General features: G+C 51.2%; 9 protein-coding genes across 9 annotated transcripts; 4 read left to right on the forward strand and 5 right to left on the reverse strand.

Annotated features, from left to right (window-relative positions):
* Window positions 1-218: 218 nt before the first annotated feature.
* On the reverse strand, window positions 219-1,374 carry L3040_003218 (uncharacterized protein; the record flags this gene model as incomplete). Its single annotated transcript, XM_066154383.1, has 4 exons — window positions 219-608; window positions 688-1,038; window positions 1,088-1,220; window positions 1,352-1,374. 4 exons carry the CDS (start codon window positions 1,372-1,374, stop codon window positions 219-221), a joined length of 897 nt encoding a protein of 298 aa, XP_066012351.1.
* Window positions 1,375-2,136: 762 nt separating this feature from the next.
* On the forward strand, window positions 2,137-2,890 carry L3040_003219 (uncharacterized protein; the record flags this gene model as incomplete). The annotated part of the gene is made up of 2 exons (XM_066154384.1): window positions 2,137-2,302; window positions 2,385-2,890. The coding sequence occupies 2 exons, from the start codon at window positions 2,137-2,139 to the stop codon at window positions 2,888-2,890; spliced, it is 672 nt and encodes a 223-aa protein (XP_066012352.1).
* A 456-nt stretch (window positions 2,891-3,346) lies between these two features.
* Window positions 3,347-3,871, forward strand: L3040_003220 (uncharacterized protein; the record flags this gene model as incomplete). The annotated part of the gene is made up of 1 exon (XM_007293761.2): window positions 3,347-3,871. The coding sequence occupies one exon, from the start codon at window positions 3,347-3,349 to the stop codon at window positions 3,869-3,871; it is 525 nt and encodes a 174-aa protein (XP_007293823.2).
* A 650-nt stretch (window positions 3,872-4,521) lies between these two features.
* L3040_003221 (uncharacterized protein) lies at window positions 4,522-5,991 on the reverse strand (the record flags this gene model as incomplete). The annotated part of the gene is made up of 4 exons (XM_007293760.1): window positions 4,522-4,679; window positions 4,731-4,936; window positions 4,986-5,830; window positions 5,878-5,991. 4 exons carry the CDS (start codon window positions 5,989-5,991, stop codon window positions 4,522-4,524), a joined length of 1,323 nt encoding a protein of 440 aa, XP_007293822.1.
* Window positions 5,992-6,227: 236 nt separating this feature from the next.
* Window positions 6,228-7,538, forward strand: L3040_003222 (uncharacterized protein; the record flags this gene model as incomplete). Its single annotated transcript, XM_066154385.1, has 6 exons — window positions 6,228-6,368; window positions 6,428-6,572; window positions 6,623-6,685; window positions 6,734-6,835; window positions 6,886-7,014; window positions 7,063-7,538. 6 exons carry the CDS (start codon window positions 6,228-6,230, stop codon window positions 7,536-7,538), a joined length of 1,056 nt encoding a protein of 351 aa, XP_066012353.1.
* A 14-nt stretch (window positions 7,539-7,552) lies between these two features.
* On the reverse strand, window positions 7,553-8,221 carry L3040_003223 (uncharacterized protein; the record flags this gene model as incomplete). Its single annotated transcript, XM_007293758.1, has 1 exon — window positions 7,553-8,221. One exon carries the CDS (start codon window positions 8,219-8,221, stop codon window positions 7,553-7,555), a length of 669 nt encoding a protein of 222 aa, XP_007293820.1.
* Window positions 8,222-8,847: 626 nt separating this feature from the next.
* L3040_003224 (uncharacterized protein) lies at window positions 8,848-11,398 on the forward strand (the record flags this gene model as incomplete). The annotated part of the gene is made up of 3 exons (XM_007293757.1): window positions 8,848-10,734; window positions 10,785-11,093; window positions 11,153-11,398. The coding sequence occupies 3 exons, from the start codon at window positions 8,848-8,850 to the stop codon at window positions 11,396-11,398; spliced, it is 2,442 nt and encodes an 813-aa protein (XP_007293819.1).
* A 487-nt stretch (window positions 11,399-11,885) lies between these two features.
* On the reverse strand, window positions 11,886-12,773 carry L3040_003225 (uncharacterized protein; the record flags this gene model as incomplete). Its single annotated transcript, XM_007293756.1, has 1 exon — window positions 11,886-12,773. One exon carries the CDS (start codon window positions 12,771-12,773, stop codon window positions 11,886-11,888), a length of 888 nt encoding a protein of 295 aa, XP_007293818.1.
* Window positions 12,774-14,557: 1,784 nt separating this feature from the next.
* On the reverse strand, window positions 14,558-17,965 carry L3040_003226 (uncharacterized protein; the record flags this gene model as incomplete). Its single annotated transcript, XM_007293755.1, has 2 exons — window positions 14,558-15,146; window positions 15,201-17,965. 2 exons carry the CDS (start codon window positions 17,963-17,965, stop codon window positions 14,558-14,560), a joined length of 3,354 nt encoding a protein of 1,117 aa, XP_007293817.1.
* Between the last annotated feature and the right edge of the window lie 1,905 nt (window positions 17,966-19,870).

Genomic DNA, 19,870 nt, shown 5'->3' on the forward strand with positions numbered 1-19,870 from the left:
GCACTACATGGTCAAAAAAAGAGCCGCAGCCACAGACTTGGCGGGCCATGCATTTTATTTGGTTTCACATGTTCAGCAATCAATTGCTCGAAGTAGGGCACTAGCACCTGCTAAATATCCACACCTCACAACAATCACCATCATCAGCAACACAAGTCTGGTATAGCCAGTGAATTGTCCAGTAAAATCACCATCCTACCTCAGCCATCACCAAAAATCTACTCATCATCCCCGAAGAACACCTTAATCGGCAACCAGGCGTCCCCACAGACCTTGAACCGATCCTTCAGCCCATCTAGCTTAGTAACCTCCGCCGGTGTCAGTTCCCAGCCATCGAGCTCAAAGTTGGCCTCGATTCGCTCCTTGTTGACCGACTTGGGGATCACAGACCAGCCCTTCTGCAGACCCCAGGCAAGCAGTACTTGTTGGGGTGTCTTGCCCTTGGCTTTGGCAAGCTCGAGCAGAGTTTGGTCTTTGTAGAGGGGGGAGTCGGTGGAGCCGAGACAGGAATAGCCGGTGCTATGGATACCTTTCGAGGTGTTGTAGGCGACGAGCTTGGGAGAGGGGTTGTTGGGATGAAGTTCGATTTGGTTGACTGCTGGGACGATCTGTCGCGCTTTCAGTCAATATATGAAGCTTTTTTTAGATTAAAGGATGGGTAAGTTGGGGGGGGGGGGGATAACGGACCTTGGTGGAAGGGTCGTTAAGCAGGATCTCCAAGTTTTTGATGCCGAAATTGGAGACGCCGATGTTCTTGACCTTGCCGGTGCCGACCAGCTTCTGCATCTCTTGCCACGTCTTGATAAAGTCCCAATCTGGCAAGTGCTTCTTCAAGTCTGTGGGGTCTGTAGAACAAGGCCAGTGCATCAAGTACAAATCGACGTAATCGGTTCCGAGGGACTTCAGAGAGGTGTCGATGCCCTCTTGGACTCGCTTATGCCATGGGTTGTCAAGCTTTGTAGTCAACCAGATGTCTCCACGTGCTACGCCAGAGTTCTTGATTCCTAAACCAACTTCGGCTTCGTTACCATAGGCGAGCTATGACCTCGTTAGATCTTGTTCATCTATTGGAAAAGTTCGGACGTGCAGCAGTGTCGATGTGCCTGTACCCCTTTCTGAGGGCAATCTCAACCGCCTTCTCAACTTCATGGGGCTTCGACTGCCATGTTCCAAGTCCGAGAGCTGGGATCTTGTCCCCGGTATTGAGGGTATATGTCTTTCTGGTAGAAAAGGATTGTGAGCTGAGTGGTCTTGCGAGTGATAGACATGAAGACACAGTTGCCAGTCTCCGCAGGCTTCTGCTTTCAAAACATGAACCGAGTTCGGCGGAGAGAAAGCGGGAGCTACTAACTGGGTGACCTTGGTGGTAGCCATCTTGAAGTACAGTGAAGTACAGATGTGTAGGAGATTTGGGAGAGGGGGAGATGTATGAAAGAGGAAGTGTGGGAAGCTGCTTGCTACTTATCCTGCTAGGAAGCCGAACCCCGTCACTACTCCAGAATTATTGGCCTACAAGAAAGGCGTCGAAATTATTGCACCGAATAACGGATCCACAGCGGAAACTCAACATCTTGCAGCATAACTACGCTTCATCGAGGAAAGGGCTGTCTATCCCACCCTCTGGGACAGCCGGTACCCTGTCGTTGGGCGGCCTGAAAACAGATCCGAAGGCGTAGTGGGGGGCGTAAGTTGAATTTGGGTCTGGCATGGATTCAGGGTACGCAAAAGGCAGATGATGCGCGCCAATGAGAGTCTCTGAGACGCAACGAGAGCCAACAAGAGCCAACATGTTCGGGGTTGACGTTGTTTGGAAAGCTCTTGACGCTGAACCCAGGGTGCTCGCAGATGCTTGTGATTCGCGCGCGTGTCAAAGACGATTGCTAATATTCGCGGGAGCATAGTTCCAGAAATTATCACATGTACGCACGTTCTTTCTATTCTGAAATTGTATCGTTTGGAATAAGTTGTCACCGACGCCGCTGATGACTTCCAGCTCCAACGACCATTGTCGAAAATCAAGAAAGCGGACAATGCGGGTGCCCCGCGCTAGGACACTTACCGTAGTAACTGCGTATCCTGCTTTTGCTCGGGCATAACCCAAGCAAGCAATTGACTGCAAGCCATTCGCGCATAACAATGTCTTCCGGCTTCATATCTGGCGGTACATCAGAAGCTCCCCTCGAGCGCAGTGATGAGTGGCTAGCCGCCCAGAAAGAAATCGAAGCGAATGCCTTGCGCAGAGCTGAGCTGGCCCGACAGCAAGACGGCAAGAGCTTGTTCGAGACGCTCGAAGCCAACAAAGGTATTTTGAGCTTGCCAGACCGGCCGTACACATCGATACTTGGGCATGGACTGATCACGCAGGGGTGCTTTGAATGTAATAGCTGCCAAACAAGAAGCATTCGAAGAAGCGAACCGACTGAAGAACCAATTCCGCGGTGTCGATGAGGACGAAGCAGAATGGCTCGACTCGGTACTTGAGAGTACGAGGGCGGAAGAGGATCGCATAAAGAGGGAGACTGCAGAGGGACTTGCACTTTTTCGCCAGCAGCAGGAGGAAGAGGATAAGAAGGCCCGGAGGAGCAGTGATGGTCTTGCTGCTGAGGAAGTAGCGCCTATAGTTGAGGAGGGTTCATGGGCTACTGGCAAGAAACGGAAGAGGACCAAAGACAAGGAAGGGCTCAAAGGTGTCAAGCTTCGAAGAGCTTCGGCGTCTGCGGGGATAAAAGAGGAACCAAAGCCAGAAAACCCAGTGGTGCAATCGAAGGGAGTTCAAAAGCCAGCGGAGTCTGCTCCTGCCCCTGCCGTTGACACGAAGAAATCGCCAGATCCTCCGAAGGTTAAGACAGGTTTAGTTAGCTATGGCTCGGATGAGGACGACGACTGGTAGAAGAGATACCTGCTCAACATGGCAGTGGAAGCATTGATAAGGCGTTCACGGTGTTGGAGGCTCAAAAAAGGCATCTGAATTTCCACTCAACTGAACGTTAGGAATAGATTTCTTAAGATTGGACATGTTGCCAGAGCTCTATGAGCCTTGGTTCGGACACACTGGGGCATCAGTATAAAGTCCTAGAATCGATCCGTCTCATACTCATTCAAGGCCTAAGCCTTCTCTGAGAGTGTAAGATGAGGTCGAGCAACATCACAATAATTGAGATGCACAAAATCTCCCAACTCTTGTGGTCCTAAGCGTTTTTTCAATCCTGTCTCATTTCAACCTCGGCTCGCTTTTTCATCGGATGAAAAAGAAGCGCGTCACAAACTCTCGCCAAAGACCAGACAAAATATCCCCATGCGCCCAACGCATTGAAATCTCGACCAGCCCTCCAATCCACATTGAAAAATGTCATCTCACGACCCCGGCTGCCCCTTCTGCAACATCGCCACATTCTATCCCCCTTCCCCTACCCCGTCCGCGAACCACGACCAAACAACGCCCTCCTCCTTCGTCGTGCTCTCAACCACCCTCTGCGTCGCCTTCCTAGACATCATGCCCCTCTCCCCGGGGCACCTCCTCATAACCACGCGCGCCCACCGCGAGAAGATCTCCGACGTCAACTCCTCGGAAGCAGCCGAGCTGGGGATCTGGGTATCGAGGCTCAGCCGCGTGATGGCAAGGGTGACGGGGGTCTGGGACTGGAACATTGTGCAGAACAACGGGGCCGCGGCGAGCCAGGTCGTGCCGCATGTGCATTACCATCTGGTGCCGCGGCCGAACCTCGATGGGGAGGCGAGGAATCGGAGTTTTACTATGTTTGGGAAGGGGCAGAGGAGTGAGCTGGATGACGGGGAGGCGGCGGAGCTGGTGGGGAAAGTGAAGGGAGAGTTGGAGAGGGAGTTGAAGAGGATTGAGAGGGAGAAGTTATAGGGTGCTGGGTACTGGATATCGGGTTGAGGTTATGGTGATTGGCAATGTCTGGTAGGGATGGGAAGCTGGGACGAGCCGATAGATTCTTAGATCTGAGGATACCCGGGGGCAGAAAGAGGTTGCTTAAGAGGCGTCATGGATGTACGATGTGTGCGGTGCCACCGGTATGGGAGTTGCAGTGTGCGAAGAGCTTGTTGGACTGGGGAGTAACATATGGGAGGGCCTCTAATGTTGGCGGATGGGCTGATGCAGCCTGGTAATCGGGAAACCATGCTAGCTGGGGCTCTTCCGTTCGAATTTTTTAAGCAAGATTTTTGTCTGATTAGGGGCACCAGCATTTAGATTTGAGACGGCAGATGGGATATTGCAAAAAGCTACTTCTTCGTTCGTTGTTGAAGCGGCTTGTATCAGATAGACTCTTTTTCAAAAGAGAGAGCAGACTGTCAACCTCATATGAACCCCATGGTCATTCATCTGCGAGGATGTTTTCCGGCGTTGATGATAATATCAACTGTTGCTTTCTGTGAAGCTATGGCAGGGACAGGTCGTCGATACCACTTGCTCGGTGCAGTGATGTTTCTGGCAGAATAAATAATGGAAGCCTGTAACAGCTACACAAAATCGCTAGGTATCCCAAGTGAGTAAGTGCTTCAACGCAAAGCTGCCTTGAATCCGTTGAAGTACCCTTTCCTGAATGGGTTCAGGTCGTCAGCGTTCACGGCGCCCTCTTGAGCTCTTTGTTCCCGAGCAGGGCCCTTTATTACCTCTGAATCTGGGATTCGGCTGTATGTGATGAGTCTTCTGGACCCTTTCAAACGAAGGTCAATTCTGTTAACGTTTCCTTGGGAAGATAACTTACATTTATTAAAAGCTTGGGTGCAAACGCTGGTGATCTCGAGGCGATGATGTTCCGGTATCTTGATCTCTTGATCTTGATCATTTGAAGTCGGCATCCAGAATGATAACCGACCGTTGTCAACCAGGGTTTGTGACGAGAATTCCAGGATATCATCCAGCATGGTCAGGAAACTGTAAGGTTTCTTCGGAGGGACATAATTTGGATCTCTGTAGAACGTCAGTTCAACGTAACAGTCACAGATAACTTTCGTCCTACAGATAATGTGCCACACCATCACGATACACGACCTCTTTCCCCTTCGAAGGATCTCTGCTACCAAGAACCTTCAATCCCTCTCTTACACCGTACGGCGGATCGCAGACGATACCATCAAATATCCTCGCATTTCTCAAAGGGGTGTTCGTAAGATCTGCAACAAAGCTGTCTCCAAATTGATCCGTAATCCCATATTGAAGGAAATTCGAACGTAAGCTTATCTCACCCTTCCCTCTGATACTCCTACCATCAATATCACTCCCAAAAGCAAGAGCACCAAAATGGGCACAAGCTACGGGGAAACTACCCGAGCCAACAAATGGATCATAGAAAATCTTTCCAGGGGCAGCCAAGGTGATGTTGGCCGTGATCAAAGCAAGCTCGGCATCCATGGAGGTAGTGCAGATGTACTTCCGCTTCTTGAGATCATATTTCAGGATCGAATCCCTGTCTGAGCCACCAAGGTGCCGTCCTAGATGGACCGCTTGTGGTTGATGCGCACTGAGATGAAGAGCTTCGAGTTGCCAGTCTTCGAAGATGCGGAACTCCTGCTCTGCACCTTTCATTCGGATGGGTCCTTCAAGCCCGATGAATTTGAAACTCTCGATTAGTTCCCTTTGTTCGGTAGTGGATCTGGACCCTTGAAAAGAGTCGATGGCGAACTTGAAAGTGGACTGTTTGTACACAGGCCAAAGATGTTGGGAGACGGTTCGTACGTTGTCATAGAGTTCTTCATAGGTAGATCCGCGTCCCCAGACTTCGTAGATAGCTTTGGCTAGAATGCTTCTCCGGACTAGTCTGATGGCCGCTTCTTCAGATGGCAACTTGACGAAGCAGTAAGGCGACTAGACAGCATGAGTATGGGAACAGAAACGTGGACTCGCGGACTCACGCTGGGACTGTACGACAGTATCTCTAGATCAATACCCTCAAGCACCGCTAAGGCTGTTATTTCTGCGAGGCGGAACGTCTCATGCGTCTGCGTAAATCTGATCATGTATTCCATTGTGAGATCTGATAGATCTCACTTTCTTCAATTGTCTGGAATTAATAGACTCTCAAAATGTTTGTGGAATTTATGGGATTGGCCATTTCCATAGAGGGATCGAAATATCTCTAGGCCTGCTCGCTAGCGTGGACCCCTGGGAAAAGAGCGCTAAAGCTCGGGCAGCTCTCGACCCAATCTTCGTCCTCAGCAACATCAACAGCCAGCAACCTACCTGCTTTAAAAATCAACTCAAAATGTTAGACTTTACTTCCGGAACGAAGCATCAACCCAAATGCGACGTCACTCATGGTGTCATGGGACATCTCGACCCGAAACAACCCCCTGTGAAGAGGAAGCCTTTCGCTTCAATTTTGGCCCAGAGATTCGTACAGAAGGTAGGGCCACTCGCACAGCTCTTAAGACTATCTTAGATTTCGCTGATATTCTTTTGAAGGTCGAACTCGTACTGCCCGAGGAGCTGTATGAGATTATCAAGAAAGATCTCTCGACGGACTTTGCCAAGCCGGTCTACAGTCGAGTTATCCTTTCGCTCAGTGCTTTGCTAGAGGGAGAATTCTTCAACGAGTACATCAAGCGAGGTATTGGTTCGAACATTACGTCTCTATTTCGAGTCTCTGACATGTCATAGGCAACGTTCTGATGCTATCAGAGGGCAGAACCGATGTGGATAATGTTTACTGTCTCAAAGAAGGTATCTTTTCATTCATACTTATAAAGTTCAATATGTTAATATTATTAGGCGTCTTGACTTTACATTTGGATAGGGAGAGCTACGAGCGAGCAGGTCTGGTGGGAAAGCCAGACGGTATCAAAGGCAAGCGTGGAACAAAGCCTCGATGGGGTATGTTGTAAATCCGGCCTTCTCCAATTTTCTACTAACGGTCGAATCAGTGGTCGAAATAGAGCTTCGTTCGCCATCGATGTTACATGGAAAAAAGGGTTTCGACAGGATTGTCTACGCGTTCAAGAATGTCCTCAAGAAACCAGTCACATGGCTATTTGTGGATCTAGGAGAAAAGAGTAGGTCGGAACTTCTTGCAATTGCAGCTATACTAATGCGTGGACTAGCAATAACACCCAGCCCGATAGAACCGCATTTTCCAATCAAGAAGACTGCCATCCCCACAGCTCAAGAGATGAAAGTCAACGTGCCTTCGCTCCTCCCACCGACAGACGTAGACAAGGCGTACGGGGCCGATTTTGAGGACTATGCTGTTGAAACTCAAGAATGGCTCTCCCTAGTCCTCCTCGGCAGCCCAAGAATAGATCCTGACGATAAGATCGACTCCGCTCTCTCCAGATATGTTCTTCCAGGAGATACTCTCACAGCATGCAAGCTGGTAAAGATCACATGGCGAGGTTTCGTATCTCCCAGCTGGGCACACAAGATGTTCGTTCAGCTGCTACTAGCCACCCCGCGAGAGGGATGGTTCGCTTATTTTGTTGATGGGTTCAGCGAAAGTTCTTTGGGAAACGGCAAGCACTGTGCGATTTTGAAGCTGCCTAATGCTCCAAACGAGTATGTCTTGTGGGATATTGCGTAGAATAGTAGGCACGATCAGCTTGTACGTTGGCGTACGTCCCTCTCTGCTCCCAGATCACCCCTCAATGCCTCTGAAATAAGATTTCGTAGCGCTTCTTGTCCTTGTTCTCCTTCGAAGTTCGGATCTGCCGCCAATTCTTCGATTCTGCGTCTGAACTCCGGGTCCACGACCTCTCCAGCATCTTCGGGCGCCATGGTGCCAAAGTCTACTGACATTCCTTCTGGCAGGGGTGGAGGTGGTTCTGAGCCAGTGATGGTAGTACCTGCAGAACCATCTGTGCCGTTGGTTTGACCTTCAAGCTCCTTTACTCGTAGGTATACCGCGACCTCAGGATATTCATTGTCCTCCGCGATTCTCTCCCTTGCGTTCTGACCATCTGCTCCAACAACTTTGATATCCGCGTTCAGCTCTTCGACCAGCACCTTCGCAGTATCCACAGTCTCTACGCCAAACAGTGCCGTCTCTCCATCCTCGTCCTTCAAGTTGACACTGACGTTGTATGTATTGATGAGAGCTCTTAGGAGATCGCGATGGCCGTATGATGCTGCTGCGTGTACGAGGGAGTAGCCGTGCTCATCTTGGGCTGACGCAACAGATGGATCTGCTTCGAGGAGTCGCATAACTTGAGCTGGGTTGTCTGCGGCTAGGACGAAGATGTTGTTTGGGCCTGTAAGGGTGGCCATGTTGAATTTGATGGGTTCTCGTAGGTAGATCGACGGTAGCGAGCTCTGTCTGCTTTGCGATAGAAGTTCCTAATCATCTAGAAGTGATGTAGTATATGCAAGAAGATGAATGTTTGTTTCTTTTTTTTATATGGATGCCCCGCCACAAGGCTGAAGAGATCTGCGGCTGGGGTTACTCCGTAGTTAGTTCAAGTTGCAACGGCCGGAAGAGAATCCCGGTCAGCTTTCCACTACTCAAATGACTCAAAAGTCGACTTTTTGTTTGGTGGAATCTTAGGGATTCGTTCTCCTTCCCTCCTGCAGTCCTGCAGTCTGACTACCTCAGGTGCCCCGGGAAGACTCTGCAACGGCCTGGACTGACTGACACAAATAGAGAGACAGACAGACAGACAGACTGTGATGCAAGAGAAAGCTACTCCCGCTCAGGCTGCTATCACCTCCCTCTTGTTATGTTGCGCCGGCTATTGACGCAACCTCTTCGACCTCTTCAATCTCACCACAGCTCGCAAAAGGTCAAATCGCTCCTCCGGTTTGTACCTCTTACTCTTTGTACTTCCAAGCACTCTGTCACCTTCAGGCCTCTCCCATCAAGAACAATCTCTTGTTTTCATAGACAATTTGCAATCATGGCCGGGCTTGGCCAAGCTCCGTACCAGGCACAAAACGTCGAGGAGAATCAGGCCTTCCTTCTCGCCCTCCAAGCTGGCCTGAAGAAAGATCCCAACGCTACCAAGAAGAACTTCAGCTGCAAGAGAACGAGCTTCCCGGTAGTCAACTCTCCAGATAAGCTTACTGTTGACTCGTGGCGTTTTCAAGATTGGGACTACAAGCGTGATGATCTCCCAACCTATGCCAGAGGTCTCTTCACTGGCAAGGATGAAAATGGACAGCCTGAGATCTCCATCAGAGGCTACGATAAGTTCTTCAATACAGATGAAGTTGCAGCCACCAGATGGAGCACCATTATGAGAGCCACGAAAGGTCCCTACGAGTTGAGTCTGAAAGAGAATGGTTGCATCCTCTTCCTGAGTGGTCTTCACGATGGCTCGTTGCTCGTCTGTAGCAAGCACTCGACTGGTCCCAGAGGTGACGCGCTCAGTCATGCTATGGCTGGCGAACAATGGGTAGATAAGCATCTTGCAGCTGTTGGCAAGACCCGACAGGAACTCTCCAAGGAGCTTCGAAGGAGAAACGTTACGGCAGTCTTCGAGCTGTGTGATGACGAGTTCGAGGAGCACATTCTTGCTTACGATAAGGCCAGTTCGGGACTGTATCTTCATGGTCTCAATGTCAATATCCCAGAATTCATGACATATCCAGGCGTTCAGGTTCAGGCTTTCGCTGAGGAATGGGGCTTCCGAAAGACCGAATTTTTGCTTTATGATGATATCAATGAGACCAAGACTTTTCTCGATCAGGTCGCTGAGACTGGCCACTACAACGGCAGAGACATTGAAGGCTTTGTTATCAGATGCAAGGCTCGCCATGGCTCTGGTCCATACACCGATTGGTTTTTCAAGTACAAGTTCGAGGAGCCATATTTGATGTACCGCCAATGGCGCGAGTGTACGAAGGCTATCATCAGCGGTAAGCCAGCTCGTTACAAAAAGCATGTCAAGATCACGGAGGAATACTTGCTCTATACTCGGAAACAACTTGCGGATAACCCTCATCTCGGCGAAGCTTATCAACAAAACCACGGCATCATAAAATTGAGAAACGACTTCTTGAAGGAAAAGAATCTCAAAGGCTCTGATATTATTCGACAGGAGTATGCTGAACTAGGAGGTGCCCCGGAGGATGTAGACAAGAACGTCATCCTGGTACCTGTTGCTACCCTAGGCTGCGGAAAGACGACAATCGCTGTTGCCCTCACACACCTCTTCAATTGGGGACACGTACAAAACGACAACATCACCGGCTCGGGCCGGCCAGCTAAATTTACGGATGCAGTTTTGAAGCAGTTGCAAGATACCCCAGTTGTCTTTGCTGATCGAAATAACGCGGAAAAGCGTGAGCGTAAGCAGATCATTGAAGACGTTCACAAAGGCCATCCCAATGTTCGACTTGTTGCACTGAACTTTGTTCATTCGCCGGAGACTCTCAAGAATATCAGATCTGTGACCCGAACCAGAGTTCTCTCTCGTGGTGATAACCATCAAACCATTCAAGCAGCCTCGAACTCACAGAAAGTCATTGGCATTATGGAAAATTTTATCCGTCGCTTCGAACCCCTCAACGCAGAGACACGCCCCGATGACGGATTCGAAGCTGTCATCGACCTTGATCCTACTGTGGACTCCCGCGAAAACTTGGAAACCGTTATTGGTCAACTGCACAATCTGTTCCCCAAACTCATCCCCGAAATGCCCTCTAGTGAAGATCTCGACGAGGGTATCAGATACTCCCTCAGCGAATATAAGCCTGAGACTCGACACACAATCGGCGATCATAGACCTAGAAATGGACAAGGCAATGACATGAACGGCACGAACCAGCAGAAGCAGAAAAATGTAAGCACTATCAAACATTTACACGACACTGTCACTGACTCGTTCTACAGCGACCACAAGCTTCGACTATCAAGAAGCAAAAGCCTCTGGAATACGTCTCAGTAAATCTATCCAAAGCTCAGATTCTTGATATCCTCGAGAGCACCTTCGCATCTGTCTCGACCAATGAAGCTCGGTTCTTCAGGAAACTCCAGGATAGTCGCCGAGTTCAGCCCGAATTCCACGTCACTCTGATACACCGTGCGTCTTCAAAAGATAACCCAGAGCTTTGGCAAAAATATAGCGATCTTCATACTCGTAGTGGTGATCCATCGAACCCGAACACTAAGATTGGCAACTGCAGGGTGTTGTTAGACAGGGTAAGATATTCTCTGTGTGTAGGTAAGTAAGCGTACGTGTTTCTCTAACTCGTGCTCAGATCCTCTGGGATGACCGTATCATGGCCATCGTTGCTAAACTCGTTGATGAGGGATGGGAGTGTACCAATCAAGTCGCTCATATAACTATTGGTACCAGAGGAAACGACGTCAAGCCAAAGGAGAGTAACGACCTTCTGAGGCGATGGATGGAGCTTGGCAGCGGTGATCATGTTGGTATTGGAGAGGCTGCCATTGTTGGTCGTCCAGTTCTCGAGGGCACCGTCAAAGGTATTCTTTCACGATAAGAAATTTGATGGGCAGTTTTCCAAAATCACAGGGCTCTATCGACGGCGTCTGTGGTCATGGTTCTGAGCAATGAAGCCTTCTTTTGGATGCCTGGAGGGAGATAGAATAGATACCAATACAAACTTGCACCTCTCAAACGTCCCGATAATAAAGATTGGAAATGTCCAGACTGGCTTCGGCCTTCACGAACCTTCCTTCTGTCAAGGTTGCATATAACTATACATCTGGGCGTAGACCATAAAAGCACGAGAACTAATTACAGACAGCATGTCCCCTGCCGGCATCGATAGACACGTTGTAAGCACGCGAGAAGAAGCTGGATACCGTCAGATCGTCCATTATAAAATACACTTCCTTCCCCCCCCCCCCCCCCCCGGGTCGTAAATCGTTTTCTCAAGTTTCAAGTATCCCAAACGCCATGGCCATGCAATGCATCATCGCTTAACTCTTGAACATTCCTCATAACCCGATTCACACATTCCATCCTCAAATCATCTGTCCAGCGATGCCCAAACCAACGACTGCCACCATGCCCGCCACGGCATAGCAGCCTTTCGCTGCAGGCTTCTGTCTCGCAGCCGCATTCCCCGTCGCGCCCGGCCCCAGCTGCGGCCCCGTCCCAAACTGGGCACAGTTCTCACTCACGATATTGTAGCAGCCCACCGAGCTCAAGCTGCTGCAGATACTCGTGGCGCTCGGCAAGCCCAAGTTCTGCACCGTGGCCGTGGCCGTGATGCCCCCGTTCGGCGCCACGATGGTCACCCCGAAGCCCACGCCACTCCCGCCACCGCCATCCAGCGCCGCGGTGCAGGCCGCGTAGTTCGTCTGGCACGCCTGGTAGGCCGAGTGGCAGGCCGCGCTGTTCGCGTACGTCCGCGGGATGTACGGGAAGGGGAAGAAGGCGTTTGCCACGTAGGACACCGCCGCCGCCGCCGCCGCCGGGTCGGTGATCGTCGCGGGGGGCCCGGCGGCGGCGGTCGTCGGACTCGGATTGCTCGCGCCGAAGACCACCCCGTCCGCCGGCGTGGTGAGGCCCAGGAGCGGCCCGGTCGGGGTGCCCGTCGCGATGGTGACGGATCCGGTACAGCTCGCGCCCGTCGGGCAGCAGGCTATGTTTTGCGCGCCGTCCGTCGTGCAGAAGGAGCCGGCGGTGCAGCAGGCGCCGCCGGCGGAGTCTCGGTACGTGGTGCAGGAGTTGAAGTCTGCGGGACAGTTGCCATCCCGCTTGCGGAGCTCGTGGCGGTGGGCGGCGGCGGATACGGACTCGTTGTTGGAGAGGAGGACGGCGTACGGTTCGTAGAAGGGGGCGATCTGGAGGGCCGATATCGGGAGCAGGAGGAGGAGAGGTGTATAGGTTCTGCAGGACCGCCGCATTCTTTGATCAGGGCAGGAGATGCGATTCAGCTTGCTTGCTTGCTTGACATCTTATCTGACTGATATTTACGGGTTTGGGCAGCCGCAGAAGAAAAAGGAATACTTACATGGTGGCTCTGGCCGCGTAAATAAAATGACTGGCCGATCCTGATACCGTGTGCGTCTTCTTCTTGTATTATTGTTTGTTTTGGATGGATCGATGGGCGAGATCAGAAGGGCTTCTCCCAGACGCTGGACTGATCAATCTGGCTTGGAAACAAGTTTCTCCCTGTCGTGCTGCATCCGCGGGCGGCGTGAGATCTCGCTCGGTGTTGACTTTACTTTCGCATGCATAATGGCACAGCAACCAATTGGCGGCGTTATGTGGAGAAACAGGGGGCTCTCCTCACGCCTCTTCGTGTACGCTTCTCAACGTCATGTCATAATTTGGAGGGCTTGAATGTGAGATCGGTCAAAGTAATAAGGCCACAAACATGGTGGTAATCTTTCGTCGTAATGCTCCTTGGAGATCTAAAAACCACCCCGGGAAACCTAGCAAGATACGGTAAGTTGTTCATCAAGACGTAAATCGTCGGCTCGCTTAGAAGGGCCTCCCTCCTATCATCCTTGCAGTCTGATTAAGATAGTTTCGATTCTACAAGAGTGTGTTACTTCTGCCAGAGTAAGACAAGATCTCGCATTTGAATGATGCACGAGGCATTGTCATAAAATGACTTGAATGAAAATCATTTCATGGCCGAGCGACACGTTGCTGCCATCATAGTTGTACCCGCTTCCATAACGCCTCAGAGCATGCCACAATATCCCTTGTAAATCGGCAAGCAATCAGCATCTAGCAAGTAATCAATCACACCTCCCAAAGTCTCTCTCTGCCCTCATGCCAAACAAATCCAGCCGAGTCGACGAGAACCAGAAAACCCAACCGGTTACAATGCGTGGCTTAAATCTTCGCGATTCGAGTCTGCTGATGATGAGCTGCCAGGAGAGAAGGCTGGGCCGGCGCGTCTGTCATCTTGAATTTGAGTCGATGCAGCCCGGTCTGGTCTCATTCCTGAGCTGCTCCCCAGCTCGTTGCCCAATTGATAATTTATTTAAGAGCGGAAGACAGGAACGAAGATCAAAGAGTCAAGAGATCATATTCTATAAGTTGGAAGTCATGTTCCAGAATCAACTCTCACGCGGAAGGGAAACCTGTATGATGTACTGGCTTCATTATTGCTTGCTAATGTACAGGTTCAGCAATTTTTCCTTGTTCTTCTATCTAACTCCGAGGAGCAACGCACCTAAGGTGGTTGCAGGACCCAGGAAGGATGCCTATTTAATTTTTATTTTTTGGAAACCCCCATCAATCGCGTGTAGGCCTTTTGAGGGACGAAAAGGCATTACGCCTAAATGCCTGGACTTTTGGGCGGTAAAGGACGGGCTATGCAGGAATATCAACAAGTAAGCAAACAAAAACGAATGAAAAAGCAATCCACGTTCGCACCCTCCTCGAAAGAGAGTGGACAGGTTCGAAGATACCGAGAGATCTCTAACCTTCTGAGAGCTCCTTAAAAACGCCGTGGTACCGTCAAACAAAACTCGTAAATGCAATCAATGTCGAGTGGCCCAAACCAAGAGCCGACCTGAAAGCAGAAAATCTGAGCGAGACCTGGTTGTGTCGTAACACCAGAAGATAGCTAGCTATCCTAAGCGGGAGAGCTAAAGGATCCATGTGGGCGCAATCCAGATGCCAAGAGTGTGGGGCCGAAAGTGTTCATCAAAGATTCAAAGAATGGATTCGATCAGGAATCAGCCTTGGCATGGGGTGCTCGATCGAGTTCATCCTTCAGCTTCTTGTCGACCAGATTGCCAATCTTCTTTCGGCTCTTCATGTCTAGGGCTCCATCGCGCCAAGCTATGCGGAGTCTCTCCAGTGCTGGTCGGGGACCTGCGACATCCTCGCTCTTCACCAACTCGACATAATGCAAGGCAAGTACATCAGGGATAACCTTCCTCTTGCTACTGAGGATCTCGGAGTAGTAGCTGATGAGACTGTTGGTTCCGTCCATAGCGTTTTGTTGAGCATCCTCGAAGGCATACTGTCTGAACTCGGTGTACATCTTGGCGTTGAAGTTTCTGCACAAGAAATGTGACCAGAATTCATAAAGAAGTTTCATGTCTGGATGAGTCTCACCAGGGGTGGAGTTCTCTCGATGGTTCAAGGCACGGGAGCGAAAGGTGGTGTATAGCTCCTCAGAGTTACCAGGCGAAACGAACGACTGTTGTCCCTGGCCCTTCACCCACATGACTGGAAGTCCGTTGCCGGAGGTGGACTGGGTGGGCGACAGAGGAGTAAAAGGGCTTCTTGAACGCCGGAGACTCTCGGGGGATCTTTTGGCATAAATTAGCATGCTGAAAGGACACGATTCTCAGGACTAGTCTTACGTTTCTGAGGTATGTGAGCCATTAGTCAAAGTCCGACCCTGGCGTTGGTCATCAAAGAGTTCCTCAACGATCGATCTCCCATCGATGGAGCCGTTAGAGAAGGTTCTGGCGGGAGCACCATTGAAGGGCGACTTGAGCTTTGAGTCCTCGCTGCCTTTGGGAGTTTTGAAAACGAGAGTCAGCTTGGCAACCTCGTCGTCGTTGAATGTTGTTGCGGCTTCAAGGGGATCCTGAAGGCCACTGAGGGATAGCAGTCCTGGTGCAAAGTCTGGTACAGCAGCCGATAGAGGAGTCTCGGGGTAGTAGGCGCTACCATTGCCATTAGAGACGGGGCCTGCACCATTTTGTTGATAGCGTAAACTGGCCTCGGTACCGTTCGGCGAGAAGGCGCCAGGCGACATGATATGTTGGTTTGGCATACCCATTGATCCCGCATGCTGGGAATTTGGAGATTGAGGGGAGCGGTGCTGAACACTGGAAGGACCGGCGTTTCTCACCGATTCATCACGTTCATCCATCGGCACAACGAACTTCTCCCAGCCTTCTCTTCTCCGCAATCGATCGTGGCCATCATCACCTCTGACCAGCTCAATGATGTCCGACTCATGGCAAGCAAATCGTAAAAGCTCGAACTCGTGGGTCAAGGCTTGGATGCGCTTGAAGCCGGCGATGAAAGCCAGGAACACGAAACCTTGGGAGTCCATATGCCTTCGCAAGAAGACGTCCTTGCAAAGGTTGTCGATAGAGAAATAGTATTCCAGCTGCATCGAGACCATTGCAAGCACAGATACTTGGTCCATATAAGGTTGGTAGGGTGTAGCACTCATGGGTCCTTGCATATGTTGGTATTCATACACTTGGTTGGACGTCTGAAGTGGTGGCATGTGCTGGGAAACACCGTTGGGAGGGTATCGTCCGTACATGCCGTTGTTGGGAATGGACTGGGATCGATTTCCTCGACCGCCTCTTGGAGGTGGTGGCGCATACTGGTTGCCGAATGGAATTGACTGGAGTGGAGGACTATATGGACCAGAGCTCTGACGACCTGGGTACCCATTTGGTGCTCCATGGCCGTTGGCGAAGACATTCTGGGGGTGAGGCTGGCCGTTCGTGTAGCCAGCATGGGCTACTCTGCCACGGAAGCCTCCACGGCCTCGGGCATCATTCCGATCACGATTTTGATGAGTGCTGTCTTTGCCAAAAGGATTCTCCTTGAACTGCTCAGATCCCTTCTGCTCGCCTTTGCGACCATTACCTGCACTCGGATGTGCCTGGTTGTCAAGAACGCTTCCTTGCATCTGGTCCTGTTTCAAATGCTTGTTGGTTTCACCTGGAAGAAGCCGTTGCTCCTGGTTGGGCTCAAACTGGTTTGGCTGGCCGGGTTGAGGGGCATATTGAATGCCAGGGTGGGAGACATGCTCAGTCTTCAGTGGACCAGATTTAATCTTATCTCCAGCCTGTGCCAATGAAGCCTTTCGCGCCATGGTGGACTCATTGGGGGTTCGGCTCTTGGTTGTGGGAGGAACAGAGCTCGATCTCGCATCTCCATCTGCTGACGCAGACCCATTCTGGGGCTTCTCTCCCGCACCGTTTGTTACATGACTCGAACGTCCACCAGCCTCTGTTCGGCCGCCACGAGCTCCACCACGCCCTCGACCACCTCTAGTTGGCAGTGGGGTGTTGAATGTGACTGATGGGATGTAAGGAACATGAACCCACTTCTCCTTGGTGCGTGGCTTGTTGGGGGCGTTCTCCTCCTTGTCGTCCTTGTCTACCTTCTCCTGGGCCTTCCGCTTCTCCTCCTCGACAGCCGTCTCGGGAGTTGGCCACGACATGGCATCCTCCACAGGTGGGGGCAGTTGACTTGCCACTGGCCTCTCATCTTTCTCAGCTGCTCTGCTACCTCGAGGACCTGAACGCTTAGGGGTATCGTCCTTCTTGCTCACAACCTCGCTCCCCTTCTTCTGGGCCTTGCTCGAGATTTGTGCATCTTTGCCCGCGCCGACCTGAGCTGGAGACAGCATCTTATCGGCCTCTTCAGCCACCACTGACTTGGCCCGCTTCTTATTATCAATAGACTTGGTGTTTGGTGTAGAATTAAGCTCATTAGAGCCTTCCAGGCCTTGCCTAGTCACAGAATTCGGCTTCGACTTGGCCGCGTCTTCCTTTCGTTGTTGCCAGAAGTTCACGGTCGGTAAGGGGGCAGGGACGAAGACTTCGGGTTTCACTTCCTCTTTCTCCTTTTCCTTTTCCTTTTCCTTCTCGCCATCCTTCTCGGTGGGCTTCTTTTCCTTCTTACCCTTCTTGCCTCTACGCCCCTCGCCGTCGGCATGTCTCTCCCCCGCACCATGAGAATGTCGATCACGATTTGACTCGGATCCCCCGACCAGAGTGAAGTCGTCTTCCTTGTCCTCCTTCGGTAGCGTTGAAGTCGAGGCTGTGCCGAAACTTGGCGAAGTGGCTGGAGAGCCGGCTTTCATAGTCTTGACGTCTGGATTCCTGCTCGAGTCTGGAATCTCACCCTTACTCAAGGTCTCGTAGCTCCCATTGACACTCCGATCGCCTCCCTCCGAGCCGACAGAAGGCGTATCAATTGTAGAGCCCGACTCCTTGGCTGGTGGGGTGTTGCCGGAAACGGCTGCTTGGTGTGACTGCATGGCGGAAGCTGTTGTAGCAGCGGCGCGGCCTTTGGCAGCTTGTGCGTATGAAAAGACCGGTGGAGCCGGAGCGGCTTCGCCGTTCGGTTTGGACGTGGTGGAACTCATTGCGAGACACACGAGAGATGTCAATTGAGAGACCTCGGTATGCTTCGTAAATACAGATCGGTTGGTTTTCACCAACTACACCAATATCTCAGCACTGAAGGCGATTCACAATCACCTCAGATCTGGATGTCCGGAGAGGCTTGTATGACCTCTCCGCACGACTTCCCCACTGCGCCGGTATCGCCGGCTGGAGACCGCGGTGGGTGTAGGAGAGACAGAACAATAATCTCGACTTCGAGTTCCGATAGTGCCGATCGAGTAGAGGGGTACCTTCGTGTAGATCTGTGATATCGACCGTTTGCTGGCCCCAGGAATCTGTCTCCAAGAATATTCCGCAAGGGAGTCTGGGTATCAAGGATTTGATAGAGAGCGTCGCAGGTCGACTGGTCAGCCCGTGTAGGGGTGAGGAGGTTGTTGGTTGGATGACGCGCACGTTGCTGGCAGAGACCACAAGACGACACGATTTCTGCAATAAAATCGGATGTCAGCTCAATGCTCTAGCGTATGATGAATGTTTTTGTAAGTGGGGCAATGTGTTCTGGTCCGGAGATGAGGGAGTGAGGGAGCGAGGGAGTAAATGGCCGCTCTGCTGCGCGAATAACCGGGCAGGAAACGCACACAAGCTCTTCAAATGTCGCAGAAAGCCGGCGACGATCCCAGAAGGCGCCGGTACAGGCAGTCAGGTCGCTTTGAAATGCTTCGTGGTGCCTGGAGGTGGAAGGCGAACAGGTCGGCAACGCAGCAGGAATCTGTCTCAAGCGTTTGATACAGGTACCACACTGACTACCACCGGCAGACCACAAAGCAGTGAGTGACACGCGCGAGAGGGTTGGATAGGATGGGTGGGGTACGGTATCTCAAAGACGAGAATGCGAGCGGATCCAAGAGAGGGCCGATAGACTGAAGAGACCGCGTACCTCGAAATGTTGTTGTCGTGTGGAGGGGAGAGAGTTGAAGAGTTGAGCAATGTGGTGGGAGGGGGCGGGTTTAGGGCAAGATTTTTTTTTTGGAGGAGCTTCTTTGGAGGACCACACACTAGCGTTCCCTTCGCTGCTCACTACCCAACTAAGGCCTCCTTCCTACGTGTTTCTGTCACGCTTTTGTTTCATTGACCTTGGACATTTTCATTTTAATTCAAATTAATCACAGTAGACTAGGTACTGGTAGCAGTTGTAAGCAATGTAGGCAAACATTTCGCTTTCACTTTGCAGCGGCTAGGTAGAGTGTCGTACCGGTACTTCACATGGACGGGCACATGGGATGGATGATAGCTATGTTAGGTACCGGTACCTACCTAACTCGTATCCTCAGATTCCTTTAAGATTCCTGCTCCTCCCAGCCGGCGAGATGGGGCTCCGACTGTGTTCCCAATTATTCTACTTTATGACTTTCTGCCTCCTTCCGGGCCATGACCCGCTGAAACGTGCGCCCGAAGCTTTTTGGTCCGACACGCATTTTCCGGTACTCCGCAGTATTGTAATCAAGACAACAAGTAGATGAATTTACGCACGTACCGACCGGTCTACTCCCACTTGCGGGGGCCTCCGTCACGAGAGCTCCAGCGAAGCGGATGCTACCAAGTATAAGTCACACGATGGATGGATGGTAAACATACCTGACGCTGTAGCTGACGCTCTTGAGGAATCTTCATACCTCTTTCTTTCAGTCTCGACTGGGGCTACAAGCGGCTTTTGGGAAGAATTTGTAAATGTGCAATCGGGGTACGGCAGGTGGCTGGCCGGCATCTGAGCCGCATACAATTCACGACAGGCAGGCAAGGGCAAGGAAGGAATGGGAGTGGGTCTTCGGATCTTGGGCCATATTTTGACATGGTGACATTCAGAGAGCTCCGGTCCAGGACATAGTCCTGAAGTTGTGTCTCCTTTGTAGAGGTAAACAGCGTGT

The sequence above is a fragment of the Drepanopeziza brunnea genome (assembly GCF_022702325.1).
Source record: "Drepanopeziza brunnea f. sp. 'multigermtubi' strain 214-2 chromosome Unknown ctg4, whole genome shotgun sequence".
NCBI classification, from domain to species: Eukaryota; Fungi; Ascomycota; class Leotiomycetes; order Helotiales; family Drepanopezizaceae; genus Drepanopeziza; species Drepanopeziza brunnea.